The sequence below is a fragment of the Emiliania huxleyi genome (assembly GCF_000372725.1).
Source record: "Emiliania huxleyi CCMP1516 unplaced genomic scaffold EMIHUscaffold_8, whole genome shotgun sequence".
NCBI classification, from domain to species: Eukaryota; Haptophyta; order Isochrysidales; family Noelaerhabdaceae; genus Emiliania; species Emiliania huxleyi.
In genome coordinates, this window is record NW_005196021.1 from 489,161 (window position 1) to 516,755 (window position 27,595).

Genomic DNA, 27,595 nt, shown 5'->3' on the forward strand with positions numbered 1-27,595 from the left:
GGCGCCCGAGGGGACCCCGCCATTCCCTTCCCCCCTCGGAGGGGGCCGGACGGAGGCGTACCCCGAGGGCCCCGCTCTTTCCCCCGCATAGCGGCCACTCTTCGGATCGCTGGTCGAGCGACCCGGGGGATGCCCCGCGCGCCTGACCCAGGCGCGAGAAACGAATCTGCGAGGCGTGGCCGCTCATGCGGCCCGATGGGGAGGAGCGGGGCGAGCCCCCTCCAACCCACCCGCGCTAGGTCTCGGGGGACGCAGGGGTCACTCCCGCGCGACCTCGGGAACTAGCCGGGGCAGTCGGAGAAGGGGCAACTCCGTGCACTGACGGTCGGCCGTCAGAAAACACGCCTCCGTGGCTCGGGTTACACCAATCCTCGCTACCCAACGCGGCCAAAGGATATCCACCTCGAGAACCTCGAGAGAGAGACCTCGAGAGAAGCCGTACCCCCACCACAGCCAACCTTGCACGAGGCAGCTCTGTCGAATGAGGCCTCTGCTCGGGCTTCTCCTCGTCCTCGACCTCGCCTCCGTGTTCCTCTTCTCCGGCATTGTCTTCGGCTGGGCCCCGTTCAACGCGATCCTCATTGAGGAGGGCTTCTACGCGTCGCTCTGTACCGATTCAGCGCAGCCACCGCCGTGCGAGGCGCAGGCGAATGCGCTCAATCTGGCGTTCACGATAGGTTCCACCGCGGTGTCTTTCGTGGCCGTGCCTGCTGGCATGCTGGTTGACAGCTTTGGCCCCGCGGTCGGGACGCTGGTCGCTGGAATTATCGAGATCTCAGGTCTCATCGGCATCGCCCTGTGTGAGCCAGTCTGGCGCGCCACCGGCTTCGACCTGTTCCTCGTGTCGGTGGTTTTGATCGCGATCGGCGGCTCGCTCACCATGTTTAACGCGTACTCGACCCCCTTCCTCTTCAAGCGGCGCATGAACGTGGTCGTCGAGCTCACCGCATGCCTCTTTGACGGCAGCTGCATAATCTTCACCTTCTTCAAGCTCGCTTATGAAGCTGGCGTCCCCTTCAACATGCTCTGGTGGGGCTTTGTCGGCCTCGCCGCCGCGGTCTACTCCCTCTTGCTCCTCGCGTGGGTGCTCAACGCAAAGCAGCTCCAGGCCTCTCGGGGTGGGCGTGGGGACGACGCGGCGACGCTGGACACGGCGCTGGCCGACGCGGGCGAGGCGTCTGCACCCGAGAGCACGCCCACAGAGCTCGCGGCGAAGCCATTGCTGCAGCAGGTGCGCAGCCTCGAGTTTGCGACGGTGTGCCTCTTTGCGACGGTGCAGGTGACCGCTGCCTCGGCTGTGCCTTGGATCAATTGCAATCCATCACTCTTTTGCCCATGACTTCAGCTAATATTAACCTAAGGTCAATGTCTCGGTGTGCAGGTGACGCGCTCGAACCTCTACCTCGGCTCGGTCGACCTGACCAACCGCGAGTACGCCAGCAGCAACGGCTGGCCAGAGGGCGCGCTGGAGTCGACAACCTCGCTCGTCGGGCTGATTGTGCCGTTTGGCTTCATCGCTGTGCCCTTCATCGAGGCCTCGATCCACCTCACCGGCCTCATCGGCACCTTCCTCGTCACGTCGGCGCTGGGCGTCCTCTTCTCGTGCCTCCAGCTCCTCCCTTCGCAGGCGGCGCAGGTCGGCGGCGCGGTCGTCTTCGCCGCCTTCCGCGCATTCCTCTTCTCCACCCTCGCGGCCTTCAACGGCGCCACCTTCGGCCCCAGCTCGATGGGGCGCATCATGGGCCTGTGCATGTTCGTCTCGTCGCTCGTCAACCTTTGCCAGGCGCGGCCGCCTGCTCGCGGATCCCGCCCGACTAGAGTGTGCAACGAACTCTAAGCAGCCCAGAGTCCGACCTTTGGTTGGCGTGCGCCTACGTGCTACCTACTCCTAATGAGTCACTCCACTCGTGCGATTGGGTTAGGCGCCGCTCGTCCGCCTCGCGCTCTCGATGGGCAACTTCCGCCCTCTCCTCATCTACTCGACCCTCGCCTCGGCTCCGCCCACGCTGCTGTGGCTGCTCGTCGCGGCTGTGCAGTGGCGCCGCCGCCGGCGAGCCACAGCGTGGGCCGCCCCGCTCCTCGCTGTTCGACCCAACGACGACGGAGAGGCGGCCAGCGTGCCGCCGCCGGCGCCGCCGCACCTCGCCCAGGGTGCTCCTCAGGCAACTCCAACTCAAGACGAGTCTCAGACGGCCCCGGGCCCTGAACGGCCTCGCCTTTACCCCGAAGTGGTGGTGCTGCGCCCGACAGGCTGTGGTGAGAACCGCCCGGCCTGGCGCGCGAGCGGCACCGCCTTTGGGGCGGCGCCGCGGGCCATCAGTTCGTCGCTCGTTTGGGCGTGAAAGCCGGTCGCCACGGCCGGTCGTCGTCGTCGTATACTGCTGGCCCTCGCCCTCAGTTGCCAGGGCTGTGGGCTGCAGAATTCGCGTCTGTGGCGTCTACGCAGGCTCTGCAGCGTGATGGCTGGAGGGACTGCGAGGCCGGCGGCAGCGGAAGGGGACAGGCTGGGCACGAGCCAGGAACAGGCTGGCCAGGTCCGCAGGTGGCTGCGCTCGGGCGAGGCCGCACCGTGGGGCGCCCGCGTGCTCCACCCGATCGTGCATGCGACCGTGCACCCACGGGCCCCTGGTGCTCGTCCGACCCTGCGCCGAGCCCTGGCGGCGCCACGCGCCGCAGCCGCTGCTCCAGCCTCCTTGCCCTGCTCGTGGAGCGACGGCCCCCGTGTGATCACCTGCGCCCCCCCAAGGCAGCGGCAGCCATCGTACAAACGCCACCGTCTGGCCGACGGCGATGTTGACCTGTTCTCGCTACCCAACGGTCTCAGCCCCTACCCTACCGCCTGACATTCGAACCCAGGTTCGCGGCTCTGGGTTCCGGCTCCTACCCGGATAGGGGGTCTGTCGGCACTGGCTGGCCCCTCCCAGATAGGTAGGTAGGTTGGTCTTGTTTGGCCCAAAAGGGCCCTGCAATAGGTAGGTACCCCCTATTTTCATCTTTTTTCGCTTCGCTGCGCGGCCTGGGGATAGGTAGGTAGGTAGGGCGTTTTGGCGCGAGTCAGTGCCCAGAGACCCCCTATCCGGGTAGGAGCCGGAACCCTGTTGGGCATGTGCTTGTCGAAAAAAAATCATCCTCGTCTGGCCGCGACGCACTCCATCGAGAAATCCCCCGGCCAACCATCGCCCCAGAGTGCGTTAGCGCGCCCAGCAGGCATGTGCGTTCGCGCGTCTGCCTCGCAGAGCGAGCAGCGCATGCGCTGGCGTCGCATTCTTCCTGCCGGCGTGATGACGCTGACAGGCTACGGCATATTCGTATACGGCGCCAGCGGCTTCATCGCTCCTGTCGAGGAGCAGGCGCCGATGCTCTCGCACTCGATCGTGCCGTACTGTGCGACGCTGCGCTCGCTGGTCTTTGCCGCCTTCAACCTGCTGTTTGGCAAGGCGATGCTGCGGTCGGCGTCGCCCCAAACGCTCGTCCTCATCGGCACCGGCTCGTTTGGCGTCGGCATCGCGACCACGGCGGCGTCGGTCGCGGTCGCGCCGTCCCACGCTCTCCTCCTCCTCGGCTTCGGCGACGCCACCGGAGGCGGCGACGGACCCTTCCAGGAGCCTTCTACGAACTCTTCCGGGAGCCCCTTCCTGTAGGGGTCGCCACTGGAGTCGGCTCTGGCCTCGTCTATATGTCCATCTTCACACCGACGCTGGCGTGGTTCGCGGACCGGAAGGGGCTCGTGGCGGGGCTGCTCGGCACCTCCCTCTCTCCCTCTCTCCCTCTCTGTCTCTCTCTCTCTCCCCCTCTCTCCCTCTCCCTCTCCCTCTCGCTCCCTCGTCTCCCTCTCTCTCGCTCCCTCCTCTCTCTCTCTCTCTCTCTCTCTCTCTCTCTCTCTCTCTCTCTCTCTCTCTCTCTCTCTCTCTCTCTCTCTCTCTCTCTCTCTCTCTCTCTCTCTCTCTCCCCCCCCCCCTTCTCCCTCCCTCTCCAACACTGGCTTTGCGGGTCACGCCATGTCCCGGACAGGCGCCGGCCAAGGCCTGGGCGCTACTCTGTGGAACGCGGCGGCGTCCCCGCTCTCCCGCGCGCTTCCCGCCTCCTCCATGCTGCTGCTGTACGGTGACTGCGACGCTGGGGCCGGCGGGGGGAACCTTCCACGAACCTTCCGGGAGGCCGCCTCCCTGTAGGGGGCCTGATTGGGAGCTGCTGGGGCTGGGGGGCCCTCGTGACCTGGCCGCCAGGGGGAGGCCCTCCCGCCGCCGCCGCGACGCGCGGCCGCTGCGGCCTCTTTGCGGACTGCGACGCAAAGCTGCTGCTGCTGTGGTGCGTCAACCTGATCGGCATGGCGTCGGGGTTTGGCGTCTTTACCGTGCTGCAGGCCCGGCTCGATTGAGTGACTCGTCACTGACTCTCCATCGATGAACTCTTCCTGAGGCGTCTTTACCGTGCTGCAGGCCCGGCTCGATTGAGTGACTCGTCACTGACTCTCCATCGATGAACTCTTCCTGAGGCGTCTTTACCGTGCTGCAGGCCCGGCTCGATTGAGTGACTCGTCACTGACTCTCCATCGATGAACTCTTCCTGAGGCGTCTTTACCGTGCTGCAGGCCCGGCTCGATTGAGTGACTCGTCACTGACTCTCCATCGATGAACTCTTCCTGAGGCGTCTTTACCGTGCTGCAGGCCCGGCTCGATTGAGTGACTCGTCACTGACTCTCCATCGATGAACTCTTCCTGAGGCGTCTTTACCGTGCTGCAGGCCCGGCTCGATTGAGTGACTCGTCACTGACTCTCCATCGATGAACTCTTCCTGAGGCGTCTTTACCGTGCTGCAGGCCCGGCTCGATTGAGTGACTCGTCACTGACTCTCCATCGATGAACTCTTCCTGAGGCGTCTTTACCGTGCTGCAGGCCCGGCTCGATTGAGTGACTCGTCACTGACTCTCCATCGATGAACTCTTCCTGAGGCGTCTTTACCGTGCTGCAGGCCCGGCTCGATTGAGTGACTCGTCACTGACTCTCCATCGATGAACTCTTCCTGAGGCGTCTTTACCGTGCTGCAGGCCCGGCTCGATTGAGTGACTCGTCACTGACTCTCCATCGATGAACTCTTCCTGAGGCGTCTTTACCGTGCTGCAGGCCCGGCTCGATTGAGTGACTCGTCACTGACTCTCCATCGATGAACTCTTCCTGAGGCGTCTTTACCGTGCTGCAGGCCCGGCTCGATTGAGTGACTCGTCACTGACTCTCCATCGATGAACTCTTCCTGAGGCGTCTTTACCGTGCTGCAGGCCCGGCTCGATTGAGTGACTCGTCACTGACTCTCCATCGATGAACTCTTCCTGAGGCGTCTTTACCGTGCTGCAGGCCCGGCTCGATTGAGTGACTCGTCACTGACTCTCCATCGATGAACTCTTCCTGAGGCGTCTTTACCGTGCTGCAGGCCCGGCTCGATTGAGTGACTCGTCACTGACTCTCCATCGATGAACTCTTCCTGAGGCGTCTTTACCGTGCTGCAGGCCCGGCTCGATTGAGTGACTCGTCACTGACTCTCCATCGATGAACTCTTCCTGAGGCGTCTTTACCGTGCTGCAGGCCCGGCTCGATTGAGTGACTCGTCACTGACTCTCCATCGATGAACTCTTCCTGAGGCGTCTTTACCGTGCTGCAGGCCCGGCTCGATTGAGTGACTCGTCACTGACTCTCCATCGATGAACTCTTCCTGAGGCGTCTTTACCGTGCTGCAGGCCCGGCTCGATTGAGTGACTCGTCACTGACTCTCCATCGATGAACTCTTCCTGAGGCGTCTTTACCGTCCTGCAGGCCCGGCTCGATTGAGTGACTCGTCACTGACTCTCCATCGATGAACTCTTCCTGAGGCGTCTTTACCGTGCTGCAGGCCCGGCTCGATTGAGTGACTCGTCACTGACTCTCCATCGATGAACTCTTCCTGAGGCGTCTTTACCGTGCTGCAGGCCCGGCTCGATTGAGTGACTCGTCACTGACTCTCCATCGATGAACTCTTCCTGAGGCGTCTTTACCGTGCTGCAGGCCCGGCTCGATTGAGTGACTCGTCACTGACTCTCCATCGATGAACTCTTCCTGAGGCGTCTTTACCGTGCTGCAGGCCCGGCTCGATTGAGTGACTCGTCACTGACTCTCCATCGATGAACTCTTCCTGAGGCGTCTTTACCGTGCTGCAGGCCCGGCTCGATTGAGTGACTCGTCACTGACTCTCCATCGATGAACTCTTCCTGAGGCGTCTTTACCGTGCTGCAGGCCCGGCTCGATTGAGTGACTCGTCACTGACTCTCCATCGATGAACTCTTCCTGAGGCGTCTTTACCGTGCTGCAGGCCCGGCTCGATTGAGTGACTCGTCACTGACTCTCCATCGATGAACTCTTCCTGAGGCGTCTTTACCGTGCTGCAGGCCCGGCTCGATTGAGTGACTCGTCACTGACTCTCCATCGATGAACTCTTCCTGAGGCGTCTTTACCGTGCTGCAGGCCCGGCTCGATTGAGTGACTCGTCACTGACTCTCCATCGATGAACTCTTCCTGAGGCGTCTTTACCGTGCTGCAGGCCCGGCTCGATTGAGTGACTCGTCACTGACTCTCCATCGATGAACTCTTCCTGAGGCGTCTTTACCGTGCTGCAGGCCTGGCTCGAGGCCCTCCTCCCTCGCGCAAGTGGAGAGCGAGCCGAGAGATTGGGTCGAGATTGAGCGGAGATTCGGACGAGGGGTAGGCTCTCCTCGCGCCCGCCGACGGCGCCGCTGCGGCGCACACGCTGAATGCGACGGCGGGGACGGCGGAGGCGGAGGCGGAGGCGGAGGCGCGTGCGCCGGCGTCGGTGGTGGCGGCGGTGTCGATCTTTTGCACGTCAGTGATCATGGTGAGATGCAGCCGAGATGCAGCCGAGATGCAGCCGAGATTCGCTCAGATTCCTTGCAGATCGTGGCGAGATGCAGCCGTCTCGGAGCCTTGAAGGAGCAAGGTAGGACCTTTCTCGGACCCTTCTCGGACCCTTTTCGGACCCTTCTCGGACCCTTCTCTGCAGGTGGCACGCCCTCTCTCGGGGGCGCTCTACGACCGCGTCGGGCCGCGCCGCTTCCTCACTGGCCTCCAGCTGGCGCAGCTGGCGGTGCACGCGCTGCTGGTCGCGCAACAAGCCACGCGCATCGGTGGGCTGTGGCTGCCGCCGCTGCTCATCTCCTGCCTCTTCGGCTGCTTCGCGGCGGCGGTGACGTCCTCGGCGCCGCTGTCCGCCGAGATTCGCCGAGATTCGCCAAGATTCGCCGAGATTCGCCGAGACTAGGTGACGTCGTGGGCGCCGCTGACGCTCGATCTGCTGCGCCGTGCAGAGGCGCTCCCGACGATGCTCATCGCGCTGCCCGCCGCCCAGGCGAATCTCGGCGAATCTCGGCGAATCTCGGCGAATCTCGGCGAATCTCACTGCCCGCCGCCCAGGCCCTCTCCGCCGCGCTGATGGGCCTGCTGATGGATGTCCACGCGGCGGCGTTGTCCGACGCCCCTTCGACGGAGGCACCGGCAGAGACGCCTGCAGAGAGGTCGGAAGCGGTCTTCGCGGCATCGGCAGCGGGGGCGGCAGAGCTGACGACGGCGGGGGCGGCTCTCGGCGCGCTGCAGTCGTTCGCCGCGATCATGGCGGCGTTGCATGCGCTCTCGCTTGCCCTCGCAGGTCGCCTGCAGCTCCTTGCGGCTCCCCTCGGCTCCCCTCGGCCCCCCTCGGCTCCCCTCGGCTCCCCTCGGCCCCCCTCGGCCCCCCTCGGCTCCCCTCGGCTCACTTCGGCTCACTTCGGCTCACCTCGGGTCACCTCGGGTCACCTCGGGTCACCTCGGGTCACCTCGGGTCACCTCGGGTCATCTCGGGTCATCTCGGGTCACCTCGGGTCACCTCGGGTCACCTCGGGTCACCTCGGGTGACCTCGGGTCACCTCGGGTCAATTCGGGTCACCTCTCGAGCGTCTCCAGGTCGCTTGCTGCTGCTCTGCGCGCGCTCGAGCAGCGAGGGCGTGGGAGGCCCTCTGCGGGCGCGACGCACCGAGCAGAGCGCCGGAGGCGCGCTGCGGCAGCAGGAGGAGGCGGCGGGGCGGGGCGAGACGGAGCTGACGGCAGCTGCGGAAGGCAGCGGCCCGAAGGCGCCCAGTCGAGGCGCGTCGTGCGCCCGCGCCGCGGCTGCCGTGCAGGCGGACGTGGTCACAGAGAGCGACGTCGCGACTGTCAGGACTTTGCGCGTCTGATGACGTGTGTGGTTGTGGAATGACATGTCAGAATGCCGTAAGGTATGTAGCGAGCGGCGGTCGCCCAGGGTCGGGTTGCCGTAGATGGTAGTGCTCGACGACACATGTCGAAGCAGTGGCTGAGAGCTGAGTACAGGTCTTCTAGGTACGACTGGCCTCACGACTGGATGGCCGAAGCGGGGACTTGGTCTTCTAGGTACTTGGTCTTCTACACAACACATACGGCTTTATAGCCTACTGGGCTGGGTTTTTAGGCATTGTGGGCGGGTTGGCACTCCCATCGACCCTCATGACCTCCTGCGGTAAGGTACGGCGGGGAAGGAGCGAAGGACCGTGGATTGAGGAAATCGGGGGACCGACCCACCTCGCCACAGACGGATCGGTCCAACTCCATGCCCGCGCTAATCGAGGGGAGTACCGCGTCGAGCGCCGCGAGCGCCGCGAGAAGCGTAGGCAAGAGGAACGCTTCAAGTAAGCCGGGCGGTGTGGAGCGTGGAGAGCTCCCGGGTGTGTGAGTCGTGTTAATGTACTACAAAGGAGCACAGAAACAACACACATGCTCTGGGGGGATGCCGCACGCGTCCACACGTAGTCGAGACCGAGAGGCTGGAGTGGTGCTGGTGCTCAATCTCGCTAACCCCCCTTGGTAGCGCTAGGGCGGGGGTAGCGCTGGTTGGTGTGGGGTTGTGCTTAGGTAAGGTAAGGTAAACGTCTCCACACACACAAAGTGGTGGGGCAAGGGGGGGCGACCCTCGCATCTCCACGCCTGGACACGGGCAGGAGCCCCACGGCATTCAAAGTGACGCCATCACCTCCGCGGCTACCCTCCGCGCTTTCGCTCGCCGGGTGCACCCGAGCCCACCCGAGAGGTGTCCCCAAGGGTTTGGGCGCGTTTTGCTAAAAATCGTTCAACTTCAGCTCCGCGTCAGCGCGTTGCACTCATAGGCCTCGCTCATCGCCACTTGCGCACGGCTGTTCGTGAGCGTGACGCAGCGCATATGCCACTCCCGGCTTCGGCGAAGTGAAGGGCGTCAGGGCTGTCAGCCAGGGGGGGCGACCCTCGTAGCGTCATCCTCGATCGTACACGCACGCCGGCAGCCGATGCACCCCGACTCGCGCCGAGCGCCGTTGGGCATCTCCACTCATCTCCTGTCGAGATGCCCCACTGTGAGACCCGGTCGCCCCACACCAGCAGCCTATGCACACCATAGTTCGGCAAAACTCCACGCGCGAAATGGTGCGCAGCTTGGCAGCTAGAGAAAGTGGTCCAACTTGGGCAAGGCTCTAGTCGCCGCTGCCCATCGCGGAGCCCAAACCCTCGTCTCAGAGCCGATACTGCGACTCATCGCTCGGAAGGGGACCGGTCTATGCCCGAGTAGGTGCTATCGGCCGCAATAACGCCACTCGGCGCGACTTCTCGGTCGATGCGTCGTTCGTTTCTCAGCCCCTCCCCTCGGGCGATAGGCGTTGCCGCCGCCTGCCCACACGTGCAGGGGTGGCCTGGCGGAGGCGGACGGCGGGCAAAGCAGCAGCTGCGGCTGCGGAGTGACGGCTTCATCATGGTCGACGCCCGTAGGCCCTAGCCGAGTCCAGCTGTGCGCTACTCGTCGGAGGGGGGGACTCGTGCTCGTCTGAACCACAGCGTGTCCCGACTCGACTGCCGGCGTCCCAGTCCGGGGGTGTTTCTCTTCTTATCCGTTACCATGTAGAGCGAGGTCGAGGGCGGGCCCTTTCGGGCTCGGGCCGCCCTCTCGCCCGCACCTCTGCGGGGCTCGCACGTGGTAGCGGGCACGCCGTCGTCGTCGGCGGCGTCGGGTGGATAAAACATGATCAGGTCATCGACGTAGACCCCGAGCAGGAACTCGTCATGCTCTGTGCGGTAGTAGAAAACGCTCAGGTCAGCCGTGGACTGGATGAGGCCGGCGCCGCCCTCGGCGCGGGGAAGCGTGAGCCAGTAGTAGAAGTCGCGCTGGAAGCGCCGGCCAGCCTGCTTCATGCCGTACAGTGGCTTGAGGAGGACGCAGATCTTGGGCTTGCCGTGCTCATCGAAGGCATGGACATGTCCAGCTGGTTGGTACATGAAGGCGATCTCGCCGCCCGTCGCGGACTACGCATGCGGCGCCGCGACCTCGTCGCCGCCTTCCTACAGGGCTCCCTCGAGTACGGCGGATACCCGCTTCTCGCTCAGCGCATCTCTGAGGCTTCCCGCGCGCCGACTGCTACGCGCGCGGCGAGAGGCGCACCCCATCGGGGACAGGATTGAGGCCCCTGTACATGCTCGGCAACGCCGCCGTCGCTGCCCTCCCGAGTCCTCAACATGATGCCGCACATGCGCAACCGTTCTGCGCACACGCCGCAGGGAGGAGTTTTCACTCCAACGTCCGAGTTTCTCCTTCCTGCAGGGCGAGAGACATCAGCCTCTCTACTTCCAGGAGAACATCTACGCCACACGCTATCCCGACGGTCCACAACCCGCACACTCTCGCTGCAGTCGATCCAGCCCTCGCACTCCCCACTGGAGATCTAGCGAGGCCCCCCAGGCTGGGACAGGATTGGAGCCCCTGTGCTGCATCTGTGGTGATATGTGGGGGACACTTTCTCCTCCCTATTCATGTGAGTGACTCGACTACGTCGAGGGGGGGGACGTCTGAACCACAGCGTGTCCCGACTCGACTGCCGGCGTCCCAGTCCGGGGGTGTTTCTCTTCTTATCCGTTACCATGTAGAGCGAGGTCGAGGGCGGGCCCTTTCGGGCTCGGGCCGCCCTCTCGCCCGCACCTCTGCGGGGCTCGCACGGTGCTGCCTCCCCTACGCGGCACCGTCACTGCCCCCCCACCCGAGGTGGCGGCTGGAGGCCTTCCGGGGAGAATATCTGCCCTCGCAGCAAGGCCTCGGGGCTTGGGTGCGCGGTCCTTCGAGACTGAGCGGGAGCTTTTTATTTTTCAGCGCCGCTCGACTCCTTATGCCTTGATGCCGACGCCCTGCCCGTGGCGTGCCTACGCGCGCGTGCACGCCTTCTACCAGCTGTGCCGCTTCACGTCGCCACCGGAGCCGACGCTTTTCATTGCGCTACAGGCGCCCTTCGTCCTCGCCGCTCTCGTGCGGCCATCAAAGGCCACGCTCATCGGCTCCGCCGTGATGAACTGGTGCACCATCGCATGGCATCTGCCTGCGGTCGTCGACATGGACTGGTGGGCGATGAACACGGACGCGGCCGTCATTCTCGCGCTCCTCCTCGTGAGCGGCGACACCGCCTTCATCTCGCGCGTGATTCGCATCCAGATGGCAATATTTTACGCGGCGAGCGGGCTTTGGAAGGCGAATGTGGACCACTCGGATCCGCGGCTGTCGTGCTCGTCGCTCATGCTTGTGCAGATTCTCTGCGGCTGGCTGCCCGAGCCGCTCCTCGCCGCGTCGCTCGTCTCGCTCGTCGCCACCACCGCACCGCACATTACGCTCATCGTCGAGTGCGGCATTCCGATTCTGCTGCTCAGCCCATCGCGGACGGCGTGGCGCCTCGGCGTGGCGCTCGCGCTCGCGCTGCACCTGGGGATCATGGCCGCGCCGCTTCCCCTCTCGATCGCAGACTTTGGCGCCCTGTCCGCCTCGCGCCTCTTCTGGGTCACTCCGCACGCGAGCGTGCGCGCCGTGGCAGAGGTGGAGGAAGCTTTGAGCTTGCACGGCGGCGAGGCGTCGCGCGGCGTCGCCGTCGGCGCGGCGCTCGTCGTGGGCGTGACGGCGACCGTGTGCGCGGTGCACGGCTCATGCGAGCGCGTCGTCGCCAACCTCGCCTACAGCGCGCTCGCGGCGCTCACGCTCCGCACCCTCGTCCTCGATGACGACGCGCCGCCTCCCACTTCCGACAAGGCAAGGGCGGCGCCGCCGGTGCTGCCGGCGCCGCCGCCGCTGCCGCCGCTGCCGCCGCGTGCCCGACGCACACTCGCGTGGGCGCTGATCGGCTGCGCGGCCTTCTACGCGTTCGGCATGCCCATGCTCGGGCTGATCGACGTGGGTGGCTGCACGATGTTCTCGCACATCAAGCAGCACGGCGGCTCCAGCCACGCCTTCCTCCCAACCGGACTCCTCCAGCGCTGGCTGGCGCATCGCAGCCCGGCCGACGGCGCGCTCGGCCCGCTGCGCGACCTGGCGGGCGGCGTAGTGCGCGTCGAGCGCTCGACCTCTCGCTTCCTCAACGCCATCTACCCGGGTGAGACGCTCGAGTTCGAGCCGGAGCCGCTCGTGCGCCGCACGCTGCACTCGGTTGGCCACGAGGCGAGGCTATTCACGCACCAGGGCGCGCGCGCTCGCAACCTGCGCGGCAAGAACATGGGCGTGGGCGGCGGGCTCACCGGCCTCGGAATCGGCTACATCATGGTGCAACGGTCCAACGGCGCCCACGGCCGGCCGTTTACGCGGTACACGCTGCCGACGCTCGAGGTGCGGATGGTGCTCGAGGCGATGAGAGAGCGCAACGAGAGCTTCGAGCTCGAGTACACGCGCATCGCCGGCGCGCCGCCACTCGACGACCACGCCGCCGCCGAGGAGTGGCGCGCGTCAGGATGCGGGACCCGCGTCCGCCTGCGCGAGGCCGATGGCGCGCGCGACTGCTCGGCCGTCGACACGTGCGCCGCCGGCGACTGGTTCGTCCGGTGGGCGGCGCGGCGAGCTTGCGCCGAGGACGAGCTTGCTGTGCTGGCGACGCCGCCTGGCTGGCTCGCCCGCAAGCTCCTCCTCGCCAACCCGTACCCCATCCTTCAGCCCGCGGGAAGGTACTGCGGAAGCAGCGGCTAATTCGAGGTGCGCATCCGTCTTTTCTTTCGGTGACCACTGGCGCGAACTCGCGAGGTGGACGAAGTCTTTTGTACCTGTGTTAGTGCCAGTGCGCGCCAGTCCCGTCCCAGTGTCGTGCGAGGGACTTCTGTAAAATTCTGGTAAAATCGGCTGGTAAAATTCTTTTGTTGTGCTGTGAGAGGGAGTTCTTTTCGTTGACCCCGGGGGTGGAGGGCCGGGGATTTCTTTTGTTGATGGCGCCCGCTCGCGCGAACTCGCGGGACTCAGCGTCCGAGCGCCTCGTGTTGATCCTAGAGGAGCACGACTGGCTACAAGAACGTGGCCTACAAGCGCAGCAAAAGGAAGTACGAGGTGCAGGCGTGGGATGGCGGCAAGCGTGTCTTCCTCGGCTTCTTCGCCACCGCCGAAGAGGCGGCCACCGCCTACGCTCGCTCAGAGTACGGCCGCGCCGACGCCGCCAAGCTGCTGCAGCCTCGCCCGGCTCCCACTGCCGCTGGCGCCGAGGCGATACGGCAGGCGGAGAGGGAGGGCCTGACTCTGGCCAGCGGCAGCAGCAACAGCGGCTACAAAGGCGTGACCTTCTGCCCGAAGCGGCAAGGCAGCAAGAAGTTCAAGCTGGACGTGTGGGATGGCAGCAGGAACGTCACCCTCGGCCTCTTTGCCACCGCCTAGGAGGCGGCGCTCTTCTACGCCCGCAGGGAGGCGGGCAGGGATATGGTTGCGCTCTACCCGCCGCCGCCGCCACCGCCGCCTCTGCCGCCGCCCACCTCTGCCGCTGGCGCCGATTCGATACGGCAGGCGGAGAGGGAGGGCCTTACGCTGGCCACCAGTAGCGGCAGCAACAGCGGCTACAAAGGCGTCTCCTTCTACCCGAAGCGGCAAGGCAGCAAGAAGTACAAGCTAGCGGTGAAGGTTGGCGGCAAGCTGGTCACCCTCGGCATGTTCGCCACCGCCGAGCGGCGGCGCTCTTCTACGCCCGCAGGGAGGCGGGCAGGGACACCAGCGATCTCACCGCGCCGCCGCCGCCGCCGCCGCCGCCCGCGCCTTCCTCTGCTGCTGGTGCCGAGGCGATACGGCAGGCGGGGAGGGAGGGCCTGACTCTGGCTACGAGCAGCAACAACAGCGGCTACAAAGGCGTGACCTACTACCCGAAGGAGCGAGGCAGCAAGAAGTACGAGCTGCAGATGATGGTTGGCGGCAAGCGGCTTCACCTCGGCCGCTTCGCCACCGCCGAGGAGGCGGCGCTGGCGCGCGCGCGGCACCTGTGGGACACGACCATCCGCCTGCTCGAGCCGCCTTCGCAGCAAGCACCGCCGCAAGGCGCAGCAGCGAGCAGGGCCGTCCGAGGCCAGCAGCTATGAGGAGGAGGACGGCTTCGACCCGGCGGACATTGCCGACGCCGTGGCTAACTCGCTGCTCTCCGACCCGCCGCCTTCCGCGAGCGAGCAGAGGGCGGCGAGGCGGCAGGCGCGCGCAGCAGAACAGGCGAGGGCGGAGGCTGCGGCGGCGGCGGGTGCTGCCCCGCCATGCGACGACGAGGTGGAGGTGGAGGCGGAGCAGGGGAGCGATAGCGAGGAGGAGTCGGAGATGGAGGTGGAGGCCGGCGCCGCAGCAAGGGCGGCGTCAGCTTCGGCAGCAGCCGAGCAGGCCCTTCAGTGCGCTATTTGCTTCGACGACCTCAGCTCGCACCTCGAGGCGCGCCTGCAGCCGCGCGACCCGAACGGCTGGGGCGCCACGCACTGCTGCAAGAACCTCTTCCACTACCACTGCCTGCACACTTGGCTCAACGACGACAGCGAGGTCGAGACGAGCCGCGGGATGGAGCCGATCAACACGGCCTGCCCTGGCTGCCGAGGCTTCGTGTCGAAGTCGACGTCGCGGATGCTACGCTAGAGCACTCCGCACTATACACCCCTGCTGTGGGACGCGTGTGTTCGGGGTGCGACCATAGGGTGTGAGCATTCGCTGCTGGTGACCTTCTCTTCAGCGTGTGCGCCAGTCCACCGCCGCCTTGCGAGCGTGGGGCGCAGGATTTCTTTTTCCCCAAGAGCTTGATGGCGCCCGCTCGCGCGAACTCGCGGGACACAGCGTCCGAGCGCCTCGTGTTGATCCTAGCCATCAGCAAGAGGAGCACGACTGGCTGCAAGAACGTGACCTTCAACCGCAGCAATAAGAAGTTCCAGGTACATGTGCCTAATGGCGGCAAGCGTGTCCGCCTCGGCTACTTCGACACCGCCGAAGAGGCGGCCACCGCCTACGCTCGCTCAGAGTACGGCCGCACCGACGCCGCTAAGCTGCTGCAGCCCCGCCCAGCTCCCACTGCCGCGAGTGTCTCTCTTTTGTGTTTGTGTATCGATCGCTTCGACGGATCGAACCTTGTACCGTGCGTGTTATCTAGGCCCTTCGGGTAGTCTCCCCCCATCCCCAGGGCCTCCAGGGCTCGCACCTCAACTCCTCTCACATACCAGCGCACAGCGCCATAGGTAGATCGGGGCGTGCAACATGTTCTCGAGGTTCTCAAGGTGGAATATCCTTTGGCCGCGTTGGGTAGCGAGGATTGGTGTGACGCGATCCACGCAGGTGTGTTTTCTGACGGCCGACCGTCAGTGCACGGAGTTGCCCCTTCTCCGACTGCCCCGGCTAGCCTCTGCTCTGCCAATCACCGGATCGCGAGAAACGACTACGGTACCATGGGCTGTGTCAGTTCCAAGCCACACGTCAAGCCCGCGGCGCAAGTGCAGGAGCGGCCGCACATTGCTCGGTACCCCCCCTGCACATCTAAAGTCATCCCTGCTGCTAGGGGGGGGGTCTGACCCCCCCAGCAGCAGAGCGCTGCTGCTGGGGGGGGGGTCCCGACCCCCCCAGCAGCAGAGCGCTGCTGCTGGGGGGGGGGTCCCGACCCCCCCAGCAGCAGAGGGCATATTGGACCCAGCTCTCCCGGCTCCCGCCTCTTCGCCGCCGCCGCCCCCTCCCACCTCGACTCGTGTTTTAGCGGTACGCTCGAGGCGGCTGTGTTCACCGCGCCTTCGAGCCCAATACACCTTCGTCGTGTCGAGTGGGTCTCCGAGTGCTGGCGTATTACTAAAGACTTGTGACCATGTGAGTCTATCTTGTACTACCACACTAAAAACCGTATAGTGAGCCACTCACTCGGGCGTCTCGGCTGACGATGATCGATCAGCGTTGATCTCTCTAGCCTATCGGTCCCCCGCTCGATCCTCGGATCGCTCGCTCGTCGAAATCGATCGACTGAGCTTAACGACTTTTCTTTTTTCGAAACGCGCGCGCGGCCCGTCGCGCGGCAAAACTGTCAGGTCCGCCGCGACGCGTCGCCGCAATGGCGGGCAGCGACGTGGTGGAAGCCATGCGGCTCGCCCTCAAGCCATTTAATATCCAGCACCTCGCCGACGACTGGAACGCTAACCGTACTTACTTACAGCTGTCGGTACAGAGATGCCAGCACCCCCTAGCAGCAGAGCGCTGCTGCTGGGGGGGGGGTCCCGACCCCCCCAGCAGCAGAGCGCTGCTGCTGGGGGGGGGGTCGGCCATGACTTTAGATGTGCAGGGGGGGTACCGAGCAGTGTGCGGCCGCTCCAGGACACCCAAAGCAATTGGAGGGTAGACTTCAGCCGAGCCTCAGACCCGTGTGCAGCCACGCTGAAGATGCGGATCAGCGAAGATGACACTCGTGAGGCGCCATCTACTGGGTGTGTCCCGACGCCGTGTTCAACACCACCGCAGTCGCCGCGCCGTCGCTCAGTTCAGCTCGTGGGTGCCGGAGACACCGACACCGATCCGATTGGCGCATCGCCACTAAGAATTGCTGATAGAATTGCTGATAGCGACAGTGGCGGTGGTCGGACCTGCGTCGTGACGGTGGAGGTGGCGCCTCCTGGGGTGTGTGCGTGCGGATCGGCAGCTGACGGTACGAGCACTGCAGGGTCGCGCTCGAGATGACTGTCTGTTCGTTCACATGAGATTCGCACGTACACGTGGCGCGAGGGGCCTGCTGCCACTGCCCCAGTAGAGACGCGGGCCTCCGATGGGGAAGATCGTGCAGGGCGCGGGGGGATCCTAAAGCCGTACAACCATCTCGCTTCGGAGTTTATCGGAGCGCTTTGTTTTATTGTTCAGCGTCTCTTGCGTCCTACACACTACTCGTTACACTATCTCGATCCGCCTAGGCGTGTCGATATTAGACGTGTCCTCCCCCTGGCCTACGGCAAAGTTGTCCCCCTCGCCCCACCCCCAGAAGGCACCGTCTGAGGTTTGTGCGAGGCTGTGGTTGCCTGCTGCCGTCACAGCGACCACGCGCCGCCCCGCAAATGCCTCGACCCTCCGCGGAAGCTTGAGGCCGTTTCTCGGGATGACCAAGTCGCCGTGTCCCAGTTGGCCGCCATACCCACGGCCCCAGCCCCAAAGGATGCCATCCGCGGAGAGTGCGAAGGAATGGTAGTGCCCCGCCGCCACAGCGACGATGCGTTGCCCTGTCAGCTCCTTTATCTTCTTCGGTCGCATCTGATTGTCCTCAGTTCCGTGGCCCAACTTGCCCTCACCCGCTGCGCCCCAGCTCCAGACTAGGCCGTCGGCGGTGACGGCGAGGCTATGAAGGCCGCCTGCCGCGACCGCGATGACGCGCTGCTTGCGCAGGGACATGATCCGCCTTGGCAGCGGCTCGGTGTCGGGAATTCGCTCGCTCGACCTCTTGCCGTGGCCCAGCTGCCCACACTCCCCGCGACCCCAGCTATAAACCTTGCCGTCCGCCGTGACGGCGAGGCAGTGGTCGCCTCCTGCTGCCACCGCGATGATGCGCTGTGCTACCAGAGCTTCGATCCTCTTGGGTCGAAGCTGATCCTCTCCGCCGCCATGACCCAAGCGCCCAGAGTAGCCACGTCCCCAACTCCAGGCAGAGGCGTCGGCGGTGATAGCGAGGTTGTGAGCGTCGCCTGCCGATGCAGCGACGACTCGCCGCCCCGCAAAGCCCGCGATCTTTGTGGGCTCCATGGAGTCCGTGTACTCGTCGTGGCCAATGGTCCCAAGCTTTCCGTCGCCCCAGCTCCACAGGGCGCCGCTCGTAGTGATTGCGATGCTGTGCTTCGCTCCCACCGCCAAAGTCACCGCCCGCTCACCGCCGAGCAGGGAAGGCACTCGGGTCGGGATCATTATCTGTATCACACTCTCGTGAGGGGCTGGCCTCGGGTGCCCGAGGAGTGCTGGTTGCCAGGGCTTGGCCTTGCCGCATGTCAAGAGCCGTCCCTCGTTGTCGATGAATACGCTGTGTGAGTTGCCGGCGCCCAGCCTCACCCGTTGGTTTGACTCACGCAGCATCGCAAACAAGCAGAGCCGCTGTAGAGGGCACCTGTCAGCATCTCAAGACTTTGAGCCGATAACCCGCCCCAGGTATTTTGGGAGCTTCGCGTTGGTTGCGGCGTCGCTTCATTTCGATGAGTTGCATACTGCTACCACTACTACGGCACCTCTCACCCTCCGCCGGCGCCAGCGCCTCGTATCCACGCTCTTGGGCGCGCAAGCGAATGCCATCCTCAGTGACTGAGTCACGGAAGAGGTGCGAGACGGCTGAGGTGCGCACGATGTCCAGCGGACTGTCACAGAGGGAGACGATGCGCGCGAGCAGGTCCGCGGGAAGTGTTGATGTGATAGGGGTTGGAGGCGAGGGTTCGGCGACGTCGACGGCGCAACAGCGTGAGCACATGGCGGGCGCTTTACAGCCAGAAAGTTGCACGGGCATGCTGAATGGGAAGAGAGAGCGAGCCGGAGAGAGGAGAGCCGCGCCTACGGGCAGCACGTCGCGGCGTGAGCGTCGAGACGAGGCCGCCGGCACGCTCTCTCGCGTCCTCGGCGCTCGGACTGGAGCCGGGCGGCGATTGGCGAGCAAGCGAGAGCGGGTCGCTCTCTTGCCAGAAGAGAGGGAGGGCGGTCGCGCGGGACAAGGGTGGGGAATGGGCAGCAGCGGACGCGTCTCGCGGCTTCCTCGATGGCAGCGGCTGTACCTGCGAGCGGGAGTAGGCAGGCGGTGCGAGGCCGAGGGGGTACAGCCGCTCGTGTGGCGATGCGCAACGCAAGGTAGGGGTGGTGAGGGGGCGGCGGGTTCCGTGAGCAATAGGCGTCGCGGGGGTCTAGGTGTGCAGCTCGCGGCGGCATAGTCGGGCGCAATGCGGCGCGGCAAGCGCGAGCGGACGAGGGAAGTGCCATGGCTTGCCTGGTGGCAAAGGCGGGGTACAGGTGGACGGGGGATGGGATTGATCAATCAAAAAGTAATACACTGTTAGTTAAGGGGAAACCCGGTACACGGAGCCAACCCTCGGAGACCCGTGTTATGGCCCTGCGAACGCGCACCCCCGGGGCTAGGGCTATCTTGCCCGTAACCCGACACCGAGCGTCCGGCCAACTGGGTGCGCTTCTTAGCTCCCCGGTCCTGGACGTGAGGTTAATGACCGCACTCCAAGTGCTCCAAGTGCACTGGGTACTACCGTTCTTTTCATCCTCTCACAAACACGCACAACCGCACCACACACTCACTGTCCCGCATCGCTTCCTCCCTTTCCGGCCCCGCCAGAATCATCACTTCAGGAGCGGCGCGAGCAGCTTGGCGAACGGGTTCGCCTCCTCGGCGGCGCCCTCGATGTTGCCGGCCCTGCGCCACAGCGCGAGGAACTCGTCGAAGGTGATCCGCCCGTCGCGGTCCGAGTCGACGCCCCGCACCATGCTGTGCACCTCCTCCGCGGTGTAGATGGGGCACGCGCCGTCCTTGCACAGCAGCTTGGTCGCCTCGCCAACCTCCTTCTCGGTGAGCAAGTCGTCGTCGTCCGTGTCGAAGAGCAGGAAGATCTCGCGCAGGTCGTCCTCCTTGCGCGGGTTCGCCTAGAAAAAGAAAGGCGGCGCCACTTCTTTTGTAGGCGTCCTCCTTGCCGGCCGTCGCCTACTCGGCTGTATCTCGGCTATATCTCGCCGGCGGCATGACAGATCTGAGCATGGTGCTAGATCTCGGCTAGATCTCGGCTAGATCTCGACTAGATCTCGGCTAGATCTCGGCTAGATCTCGCCGACGGCGTGACCGATCCGAGCATGGTGCTGATCCAGCCGGCGCCGCCGCCTGCCGTCTCGCCCCCCTCCTCCGACACCCTCATGCCTCCGATGCCCTCGCGCTGCAGCACCTGGCGCAGGGGCGGGCACCGCGCGGTCAGCGACGGGAGATATGGGGAGATACCGGGAGGTGTGGGGAGGTGTGGGGAGGTGTGGGGAGATGGGGAGAACGGGGAGGTGTGGGGAGGTGTGGGGAGGCGTGGGGAGATATGGGGGAGATCTCACCTCCTCGAACCGGACCCACCGCCCTTCCTCTGCAGAGATGCCCGCCCCGATGGCCATGATCAGCGCCACCAGCCCGTCGCGGCCGGAGCACGGCGCTGGCTCGTCCCGCCGCAGCGCCCGCACGAAGGCGAGCGTCTCCTGCTTGTACGCCTCCTTGTAGCGCGACATGAAGAAGTCGTACGGCATGTCGGCGTGGCCTGTCACGACCCACGATTGGCTCACGGGCAGTGGAGGACTGGGGCGGAGGCGCGCCGCCTGGCGGCGAGGGCGCCGCAAAACTTGTCCGAGAGGATGCGAGCGGTGGAGGGGTGCATGTTGTCGGTCATCATCATGCCCTTTGTGCCGAGCACCTCGGCGCGCTGGTCGTACCCGTACGGCGCCTGGTCCCATACCTCCAGAGTCTCGAACCCAGCGTGGGTTCAGCCCCCGTGGGCGGTGCGGTGCGGCGCCTGGCGGCACACGTCGATGATCGCGTCCTTGCCGTTTGCGAAGCGAACCATGACGTTGGCCGTGTCGAACGCCTGTCAGAGTCATGCGGCAGAGTTGGCGGGCGCTCCTGAGTAGCCAGTGCCGTCGGCCGTGTCGGGACGCCTCGGGCCCTTCGAGCGCGCTGATCTCGGGCGAGACCTGGGGGAGATTGGGGGGAGATACCGGCCCTCGAGCGGGCGCACGTCTCGAGGCGTCGGAACCGTCTCGCAAGCGCCCCGCAGCTGTGCAAGTGCGGTGTGTGCACCGCAAGTGTGCCGTGTGCACCACAACAAGTGTGCGCCTGTGCACCGCAAGTGTGCGCCTGTGCACCGCAAGTGCAAGTGCGTGTGTCTGCACCGCGAAAGTGCCGCCGTTGTCCCGCACGCATGTCCCGCAAGCGTGTGTCCTGCAAGTGCGTGTGGTGCCGCCGCCTAGCACGCCCCCGAGGCAGGAAATGTCTAGGAGGTGTCTAGGAAGTGTCTAGGAAGTGTCTAGGAAGTGTCTAGGCCCGTCACGCCTGGCACGACCCCGAGGCAGGAAGTGTCTAGGAAGTGTCTAGGAGGTGTCTAGGCCCGCCACGCCTGGCACGACCCCGAGGCGAGGACGGCGACGGGCTCCGACGCCATCAGGAAGCGGGCCATGTCGAGGTCGTGGATCGCCTGGGAAAAAGAGAAACACAGTGCCGACAAACAGAAGACACGCGGGCAGCGGGCCAGCTCGAGGTCGTGGATCGCCATGTCCTTGAAGATGCCGCCGCCGCCCTGCACGTACTTGAGCGGCGGCGGCGCGGGGTCGCGCGAGCAGAGCTTCACCTTGCGAGATATGGGGGAGATATGAAGGAGATATGGGGGAGATATGGGGTCGCGCGAGCAGAGCTTCACCACGATCGTCTCGCCGATGGTGCCCTAGCAGCAGGAGGGGGCATAAGAACAGCAAGACCAGCAACGAGGATGATAAGCACCGTCGTCTCGCTCTCCCGCCTCCCTCTCACCCCCTGCAGTGTGGCCTCTGCAGCCGCGCATCGCCCACCGCCCACCGCCGTGACGCTGCGCCCTTGAGCGATGCGACGAGACGAGGCGCTGTGGCTGGCGCGCGGAGAACGGGCGCCCCCCGCCTCTCCTCTCGCCTACCCTCTCCCTTCCTCCTCCTCCGCCCTCCTCTCGCCTACCCTCTCCCTTCCTCCTCCTCCGCCCGCCTCTCCTCTACCCTCTCCCTTCCTCCTCCTCCGCCCTCCTCTCGCCTACCCTCTCCCTTCCTCCTCCTCCGCCCGCCTCTCCTCTACCCTCTCCCTTCCTCCTCCTCCGCCCTCCTCTCCTCTACCCTCTCCCTTCCTCCTCCTCCGCCCTCCTCTCGCCTACCCTCTCCCTTCCTCCTCCTCCGCCCTCCTCCTCCTCTCCTCTCCCCTCTCCCCTCCCCTCCCCTCCCCCTCCTCGCACCTCGGCGACCGAGCGCTTCCCCCGGCGGGAGAAGGTGTGAGTGCCACTACTTAGTACCACCCCTTCGTACTAGTCTTGCACCTCGGCGATCGAGCGCTTGACGCGGGAGAAGTTCGGGTCGAACCGCCGCTGCAGCGCCGTCATCAGCTTCACGCCCTTGGCGCGGCAGAGGTTGACCGCCTGAGAGGTGGGGAGATATGGGAGAGATGGGGAGAGATGGGGAGAGATGGGGAGATGGGGGGATGTGGCAGAGGAGGTTGACCGCCGGGTGTCACAAGAGTCCCAAGAGTCACAAGACTCACACTCCTTGGAAAGGCTGAGACTCCCGAGCCGAGGAGGGAAGGAGGGACGGCAGCCGAGGAGTTGAAAGACGAAGAGGGGGGGCGATCGTACCGAATCAGTCGTGCCGAATCAACAGGAGCCGACTACTTACTCGATGCTAATCCGACCGCCTTGATGGTCTCGGCCAAGTCGGTGGCGATCGGCTAATCTCGGCTAATCTCGGCTAAATCTCTCGCCTTGATGGTCTCGGCCAAGTCGGTGGCGATCGGCTTCTCGCAAAAGATGTCCTTGCCGGCGTTCGCCGCCGCCGTGATCTGCTCCGCGTGGAACTGCGGCGGGCAAGGCCGGCGGGCGGTCACGGGAGGAGCAAGGGAGGAGTTTCGGATGGGCGAGGGAGGGGCAAGGGAGGGCAGGGGAGGAGCCGCTGAGAGGACGGGGCCGGGCGGCCGGAGAGGCGGATGCGCAGGGAGGGAGGAGGAGCAGGCGGTGGCGGCGGAGGAGGCGGCGGTGGTGGGAGGGCGAAGAGGGAGGGGAGGGAGGAGACGGGGGCGGCGGAGGCGCGGAGGGGCGAATCAGGCGAGGCCTGCGACGGCGAGCAGATCCAAACCGCGTCGACGTCGGGGTGGTTGATCACCTCCGTATCGTCGCTGGTCCACGCCATGCCGGGGTAGGTCTCGGCGGCTGCCTTGGCCTTGGACAGCGTCGGGTTGGAGATGATCACCGGCCGCGCGTCGGGGCACGACGACAGCGCCTCGAGGTGCACGAGCCCGATCCGGCCCGCGCCAATAATGCCGACGCCGATGGGGTTGTCGTCCACCATGGTGAGCGGCGCCGCGCGGGCCGCGGGGGGTGCGCGCCGCGGTGCGCACTGCAGCGCGGCCGCGGAGGAGGCGAGCGCCAGGACGACAGCACCTTTCATAGCGGACAGCGCTACAGCAACAAAGAGAATTTTAGAGGCCCAACAAAACAACTCTCTCTCACAGCACACAGGCTCGACACAGGTGCGAACTGGCGAGAATTTTAGAACGAAACTCCCCCGCACAACACTGGGCACGGGACTGGCGCGCACTGGCACTAACACAGGTACACCACGGGAGCCGCCTAAGCGACTCCTGCGAGGGTGGCGAGGCACTTAGCTCCGTGCACCCGCCCACCCCCGCCACAGGCAAGCTCATTCACGACCTGCTCTGCGATGGCCGTGTGAAGAACGACTGAGATGCGCTGCTTCTGCAGCCCCAGCCAGCTCTTGGTGGTCCAAGTCACCTCATCGAGGTACTGGGCCCGCGTCAGCTTGTTCTGTAGCACGTCCGCCGCTCTCCGGAGGATCTCACGGACCCCCCTCCCAAACCCGCCGAACGATTCGAACAGCAGCAGCTGCACTTCGACGCCCTTGTCTTCCCTGGCGTAGCGATAATCCCCGCCGTAGGACGGTATGCGGCGGTCGCCGCCCACCACCCTGCCCCCCCTGGTATGCCAGCGCCCAGTCCCTTGCCCTCTCTCGCCCTTGCTCTTCCTCTCCCCCTACAAAGAGAATTTTACTCCCCGAGCCCCTCTCAACAAAGAGAAAGCGAGATTCGAGAAACGGGATTGGCTGTAAGGTGCTTATATGGGCTTCCAGTACCTACCACCACCTTCAAGACATGCGCTTTCATGGTGACGACAGCGCCTTTCATGGTACGTCTCGCGCGCGCGTGAACAGGGCTCCAGGCCCCAAATGACGTGTGAGTGTTAGATAGAGTTGTTTGGTATTGTTAAAAATCTCTCTCTCTCATGTCGGGTCCAGGGGTTACTCGAATACGGCGACAAAGAAACAAAGAAAAGAAAGAAGCGCACACGAGGAAGCGCAACTGTAAGGTGCTTATATGGGCTTCCAGTCCCCTTCAAGACATGCGCTTTCATGGTGACGACAGCGCCTTTCATGGTGACAGCGCTGGGTTCGGACTTTTTGGTATGGTATGGTATGCTCGCGAGACCATACCCCCTCGAGACCATACCCCCCCGCCAGCTGACAGACCCAGCCTCCTGCCGACGGGACCATACCCCCCTCCCCCCCCCTCGCCCCACCGCCGGCCGCCTTACTGTTAGGCTCCACAGGAGGACAGGAGGCTGCAGACACCGACACGCACACTAGATACGCGCGGATGGCCGCCGTCTTCCACGCCAGCACCGTCTTCTACGCACCGGCCGGTAGAGCTGTTTAACGTTGGGAGCTGAAAAGTGTTGCTAGTTGGTTAACAGTAACAACAGAACAACAGTTGTGGCTCCCCAACAACAGTAGCTAACGTTAGGCCGGCTCTGAACAACAATAAGGAAGGCCTGGCAGTGACCCACGAGATCTCCAGCGTCCAGTGCGGGTAATACCCGAAAATACCCGGAAAACCCCAGGTATTTTCGGATTTTACCCGGGGGTTTTGCCATTTTCTGCTTGCTGGCCGCTGAACAAACAGTAACAACAGTAACAAACAGTAACAGCATGGGCTGGGGTGAACACCTGAACAACGTTAAGGATTTCAGCCAACACTAGCGCAACTGTTAGAGTTAGGCCCAAAGTTAATGTTAAGCAGCTCTACCGGCCGGTGCTCGTCTAGAGCGCGGCGGCAAAGTTGGCAATCGCCTGGCGAGCGGCGGGCGCGGCACCCGCGCCGGGTCGCCGCAACCGCACCAGCAGGGCCGGGAGGAGCGATGAGGTGAATGAAGTCTCGCTCTGGACGCCCCTCCTCAAGACCTCCTCGACGGGCGTTGGCACAACGCCTCGAGTGGCGGCACGCCCGCCTCCGTTGGCCACTCCTACGCCTTCGGCAACACCGAGGAGAAGGCCCGCCGCCTAAACATGGGCTGCAAGGCGCGCGGGCAGCCCGGCCAACCCTTCGACCACAAGAACGGCCACAGCTACGTCAAGGCGCATCGCGGTTTCTACCACGACGCGATCTTTGTCAAGCGCAACAACTTCAACCTGCTGCTCCACGAGACGTTCGGCGGCCATCATCTTCCGCAGAAAGGGTCCCGTGCAAGAGAAAGCGTCACCCGCAGCCATGCAACGGACGCCGCAGTTCATCACCGGCGAGTTCACGCCGCGCCACTGCTTCCTGCCCGACGACGAGTACGGCCGCTGTCTCGACACCGTCGTCAAGGCGTGCTCCGACGTCCTCGTGACCGACGCGAGCGGCTCAAAGGTCTTCCTGGGCCAGCGCAAGGTGGAGCCGCAGCCGGACTGGTGGTACATCGGCGGCCGGTCGAAGCCGGGCGAGACGCCCGAGGCGGCCGCCGCGCGCAACGTGCGGCGCGAGCTCAAGCTCGACCTGCCTCTCGAGCGCTTCGAGGTGGTCGCAAACTACTCGTTCGTCTGGCAGTTCCGGCAGCAGCCGCCGGCGGGGAACGGCACGGCTGACATCTCGACGGTGCACCGGCTCGCGCTGGGCGACGCCGAGGTCGCCGGCGCCGTCTTCGACGAGAAGGAGTACGCGGCCACAAAGTGGTGGCCCGCCGAGGACGTGCTCTCGGGAGACTTCCACCCGGCGCTCAAGCAGGCGATCCGCGACGTGCGCGCGGCCGACGCCTTCAAGAGGCTGAGGGAGCTCGTCGTCGCCGGCGGCGCGGACGCCGACGTGGCCACCGCCGCGAGGCTGCTCGTCGAGACGGCCGGTGCGCGCGACGCCGCCGTCGACGCGCTCGGAGGCGCGGACGGCGCGCCGGTCGCGGTCAGCTTTGCGAACGGGCGGTACACGTACCGGAGAGCGGCGTGAGAGCCGAGACTGCCGCCCGGCGCCTTGGTAGTGGTGCTTGCCGGTGTGAGACGTCAGTGTCTGAGACATTCTCGTGTGAGTTGTTTGGTATTGCTAAAAATCTCTCTCTCTCTCTCCGGGAGCGCGAGGCGCCACAGTGTGAGGGTCGTGTTGCACAAGATAAGGTACATAACAAAGTCGCCCCATGGCGCGCGTACCGGTAGCTATGACAAGGACCCCGCGGCCGCGGATCCGGCGGCGGACGGGGCTGGCGCGCAAGCGCCGGCCACAGTCGGGCCGCCGGAGCACTTGGAGTGCAGTTATCAACCTCACATCCAGGGCCGGGGAGCTAAGAAGCGCACACCCAGCGGGCCGGATGATCGGCATCGGGCTGCGGGCTAGAGAGCCCTGACCCCTAGGGGGGTGCGCGTTCGCAGGGAAAGGACCGTAAAGTAAACACGGGTCTCCGAGGGTTAGTCCGCGCTCCAGGTTTCCCCTAGCAGCGGAGCGCCCCCTCTACTCGCCGGGGGATGCGCCGCGCACTCGCATCGGTTACCTCCATGAACGGCGGAGCTAAGTATTCTCGCGTCCACACCACACCTCGTCCAACGTACACACACTACTGTGCGAAAGAAAGAAAGAAAGAAAACACACAACCCAAGGGAGGGATGGGAGAACGGCACGCCGCCACCACACAGGGATTTTAAGGAGAGGAGTGTGGTGCGCTAGCCGTCGCCCACCCTGGGGAGTCTGCCTCTTCGTATCTCTTTTCGCAGTCTCTCGCCGCTTCTCGCTGCAACCTTCATGCCACCTCGCGGCCGTCCCACTCTCGTCGGTCTCTCCCTTGTCACTTCCTCCTCTGTCGCGTCGTTCTCTTCTGCCTCGTCCTGCGACGCCGCCGCCTGCCGGTCCCTTGTTCTCGCGGCTTCTTTCGCCTTGCGCAACTCCGTCCTCCTCGCGGCGTATCCTGGCCCCTCGAGTCTATCAAGCTCCCCTCGCGCAAGGACCACATTTCTGACTCCCACTCCGATCATTTGCCTACACGTCATGTTGTTGCTCAGGTCCACTCTCTCTTCGAACACTCGTGCCTCTACGGATGATGCCGGCGCTGGGGTCCCCTTCGGATGCATCGTGACATCTGACAACTGAATTTCCACTGGTTCGTCCTCCTCTGAGTCATTTTCCCCGTCCTCCTTCCGCTCGGCCCTTCGCTCGGTACGTTCGGTGTGGCTCACCCTCCATGCCGTGAACAGGCGCTTTAGAGCAGGCGCACATCGCTTCCAGGGAGGGGGGCGCACTTCTGCTCACGCCCCCTGCTAG

At 64.8% G+C, this 27,595-nt stretch overlaps 9 protein-coding genes across 9 annotated transcripts; 5 read left to right on the top strand and 4 right to left on the bottom strand.

Moving 5' to 3' along the window:
• Positions 1 to 481: 481 nt before the first annotated feature.
• On the top strand, positions 482 to 8,498 carry EMIHUDRAFT_461863 (hypothetical protein; the record flags this gene model as incomplete). The annotated part of the gene is made up of 11 exons (XM_005759520.1): positions 482 to 1,279; positions 1,382 to 1,819; positions 1,923 to 2,030; positions 2,447 to 2,534; positions 3,295 to 3,530; positions 3,642 to 3,705; positions 4,173 to 4,354; positions 6,733 to 6,879; positions 7,045 to 7,227; positions 7,455 to 7,686; positions 7,980 to 8,498. 11 exons carry the CDS (start codon positions 482 to 484, stop codon positions 8,246 to 8,248), a joined length of 2,745 nt encoding a protein of 914 aa, XP_005759577.1. The 3' UTR covers positions 8,249 to 8,498.
• Positions 8,483 to 9,246, bottom strand: EMIHUDRAFT_198459 (hypothetical protein; the record flags this gene model as incomplete). Its single annotated transcript, XM_005759521.1, has 3 exons — positions 8,483 to 8,545; positions 8,613 to 8,713; positions 9,219 to 9,246. 3 exons carry the CDS (start codon positions 9,244 to 9,246, stop codon positions 8,483 to 8,485), a joined length of 192 nt encoding a protein of 63 aa, XP_005759578.1.
• A 3,122-nt stretch (positions 9,247 to 12,368) lies between these two features.
• EMIHUDRAFT_433009 (hypothetical protein) lies at positions 12,369 to 13,070 on the top strand. Its single transcript, XM_005759522.1, is given in 2 exon segments — positions 12,369 to 13,050; positions 13,052 to 13,070. The coding sequence occupies 1 exon segment, from the start codon at positions 12,574 to 12,576 to the stop codon at positions 13,036 to 13,038; it is 465 nt and encodes a 154-aa protein (XP_005759579.1). The 5' UTR covers positions 12,369 to 12,573; the 3' UTR covers positions 13,039 to 13,050; positions 13,052 to 13,070.
• A 2,022-nt stretch (positions 13,071 to 15,092) lies between these two features.
• EMIHUDRAFT_198462 (hypothetical protein) lies at positions 15,093 to 15,449 on the top strand (the record flags this gene model as incomplete). The annotated part of the gene is made up of 2 exons (XM_005759523.1): positions 15,093 to 15,307; positions 15,437 to 15,449. The coding sequence occupies 2 exons, from the start codon at positions 15,093 to 15,095 to the stop codon at positions 15,447 to 15,449; spliced, it is 228 nt and encodes a 75-aa protein (XP_005759580.1).
• A 1,720-nt stretch (positions 15,450 to 17,169) lies between these two features.
• Positions 17,170 to 17,964, bottom strand: EMIHUDRAFT_350835 (hypothetical protein; the record flags this gene model as incomplete). Its single annotated transcript, XM_005759524.1, has 1 exon — positions 17,170 to 17,964. A coding segment is annotated over one exon (492 nt), but the record flags the coding sequence as incomplete, so codon positions are not given.
• Positions 17,965 to 20,091: 2,127 nt separating this feature from the next.
• Positions 20,092 to 23,373, bottom strand: EMIHUDRAFT_62306 (hypothetical protein; the record flags this gene model as incomplete). Its single annotated transcript, XM_005759525.1, has 7 exons — positions 20,092 to 20,584; positions 20,647 to 20,768; positions 21,441 to 21,647; positions 21,717 to 21,740; positions 22,353 to 22,451; positions 22,721 to 22,756; positions 23,098 to 23,373. The coding sequence occupies 7 exons, from the start codon at positions 23,371 to 23,373 to the stop codon at positions 20,092 to 20,094; spliced, it is 1,257 nt and encodes a 418-aa protein (XP_005759582.1).
• A 281-nt stretch (positions 23,374 to 23,654) lies between these two features.
• On the bottom strand, positions 23,655 to 24,226 carry EMIHUDRAFT_198465 (hypothetical protein; the record flags this gene model as incomplete). Its single annotated transcript, XM_005759526.1, has 2 exons — positions 23,655 to 24,040; positions 24,175 to 24,226. 2 exons carry the CDS (start codon positions 24,224 to 24,226, stop codon positions 23,655 to 23,657), a joined length of 438 nt encoding a protein of 145 aa, XP_005759583.1.
• A 224-nt stretch (positions 24,227 to 24,450) lies between these two features.
• On the top strand, positions 24,451 to 24,754 carry EMIHUDRAFT_198466 (hypothetical protein; the record flags this gene model as incomplete). Its single annotated transcript, XM_005759527.1, has 2 exons — positions 24,451 to 24,511; positions 24,639 to 24,754. The coding sequence occupies 2 exons, from the start codon at positions 24,451 to 24,453 to the stop codon at positions 24,752 to 24,754; spliced, it is 177 nt and encodes a 58-aa protein (XP_005759584.1).
• Positions 24,755 to 25,585: 831 nt separating this feature from the next.
• EMIHUDRAFT_198467 (hypothetical protein) lies at positions 25,586 to 26,296 on the top strand (the record flags this gene model as incomplete). The annotated part of the gene is made up of 1 exon (XM_005759528.1): positions 25,586 to 26,296. The coding sequence occupies one exon, from the start codon at positions 25,586 to 25,588 to the stop codon at positions 26,294 to 26,296; it is 711 nt and encodes a 236-aa protein (XP_005759585.1).
• Positions 26,297 to 27,595: the final 1,299 nt, after the last annotated feature.

What these genes read in the sequence shown, in the direction of transcription:
- EMIHUDRAFT_433009 (XM_005759522.1), top strand. Translation starts at nt 12,574, where the DNA reads ATGGGCGTGGGCGGCGGGCTCACCGGCCTCGGAATCGGCTACATCATG.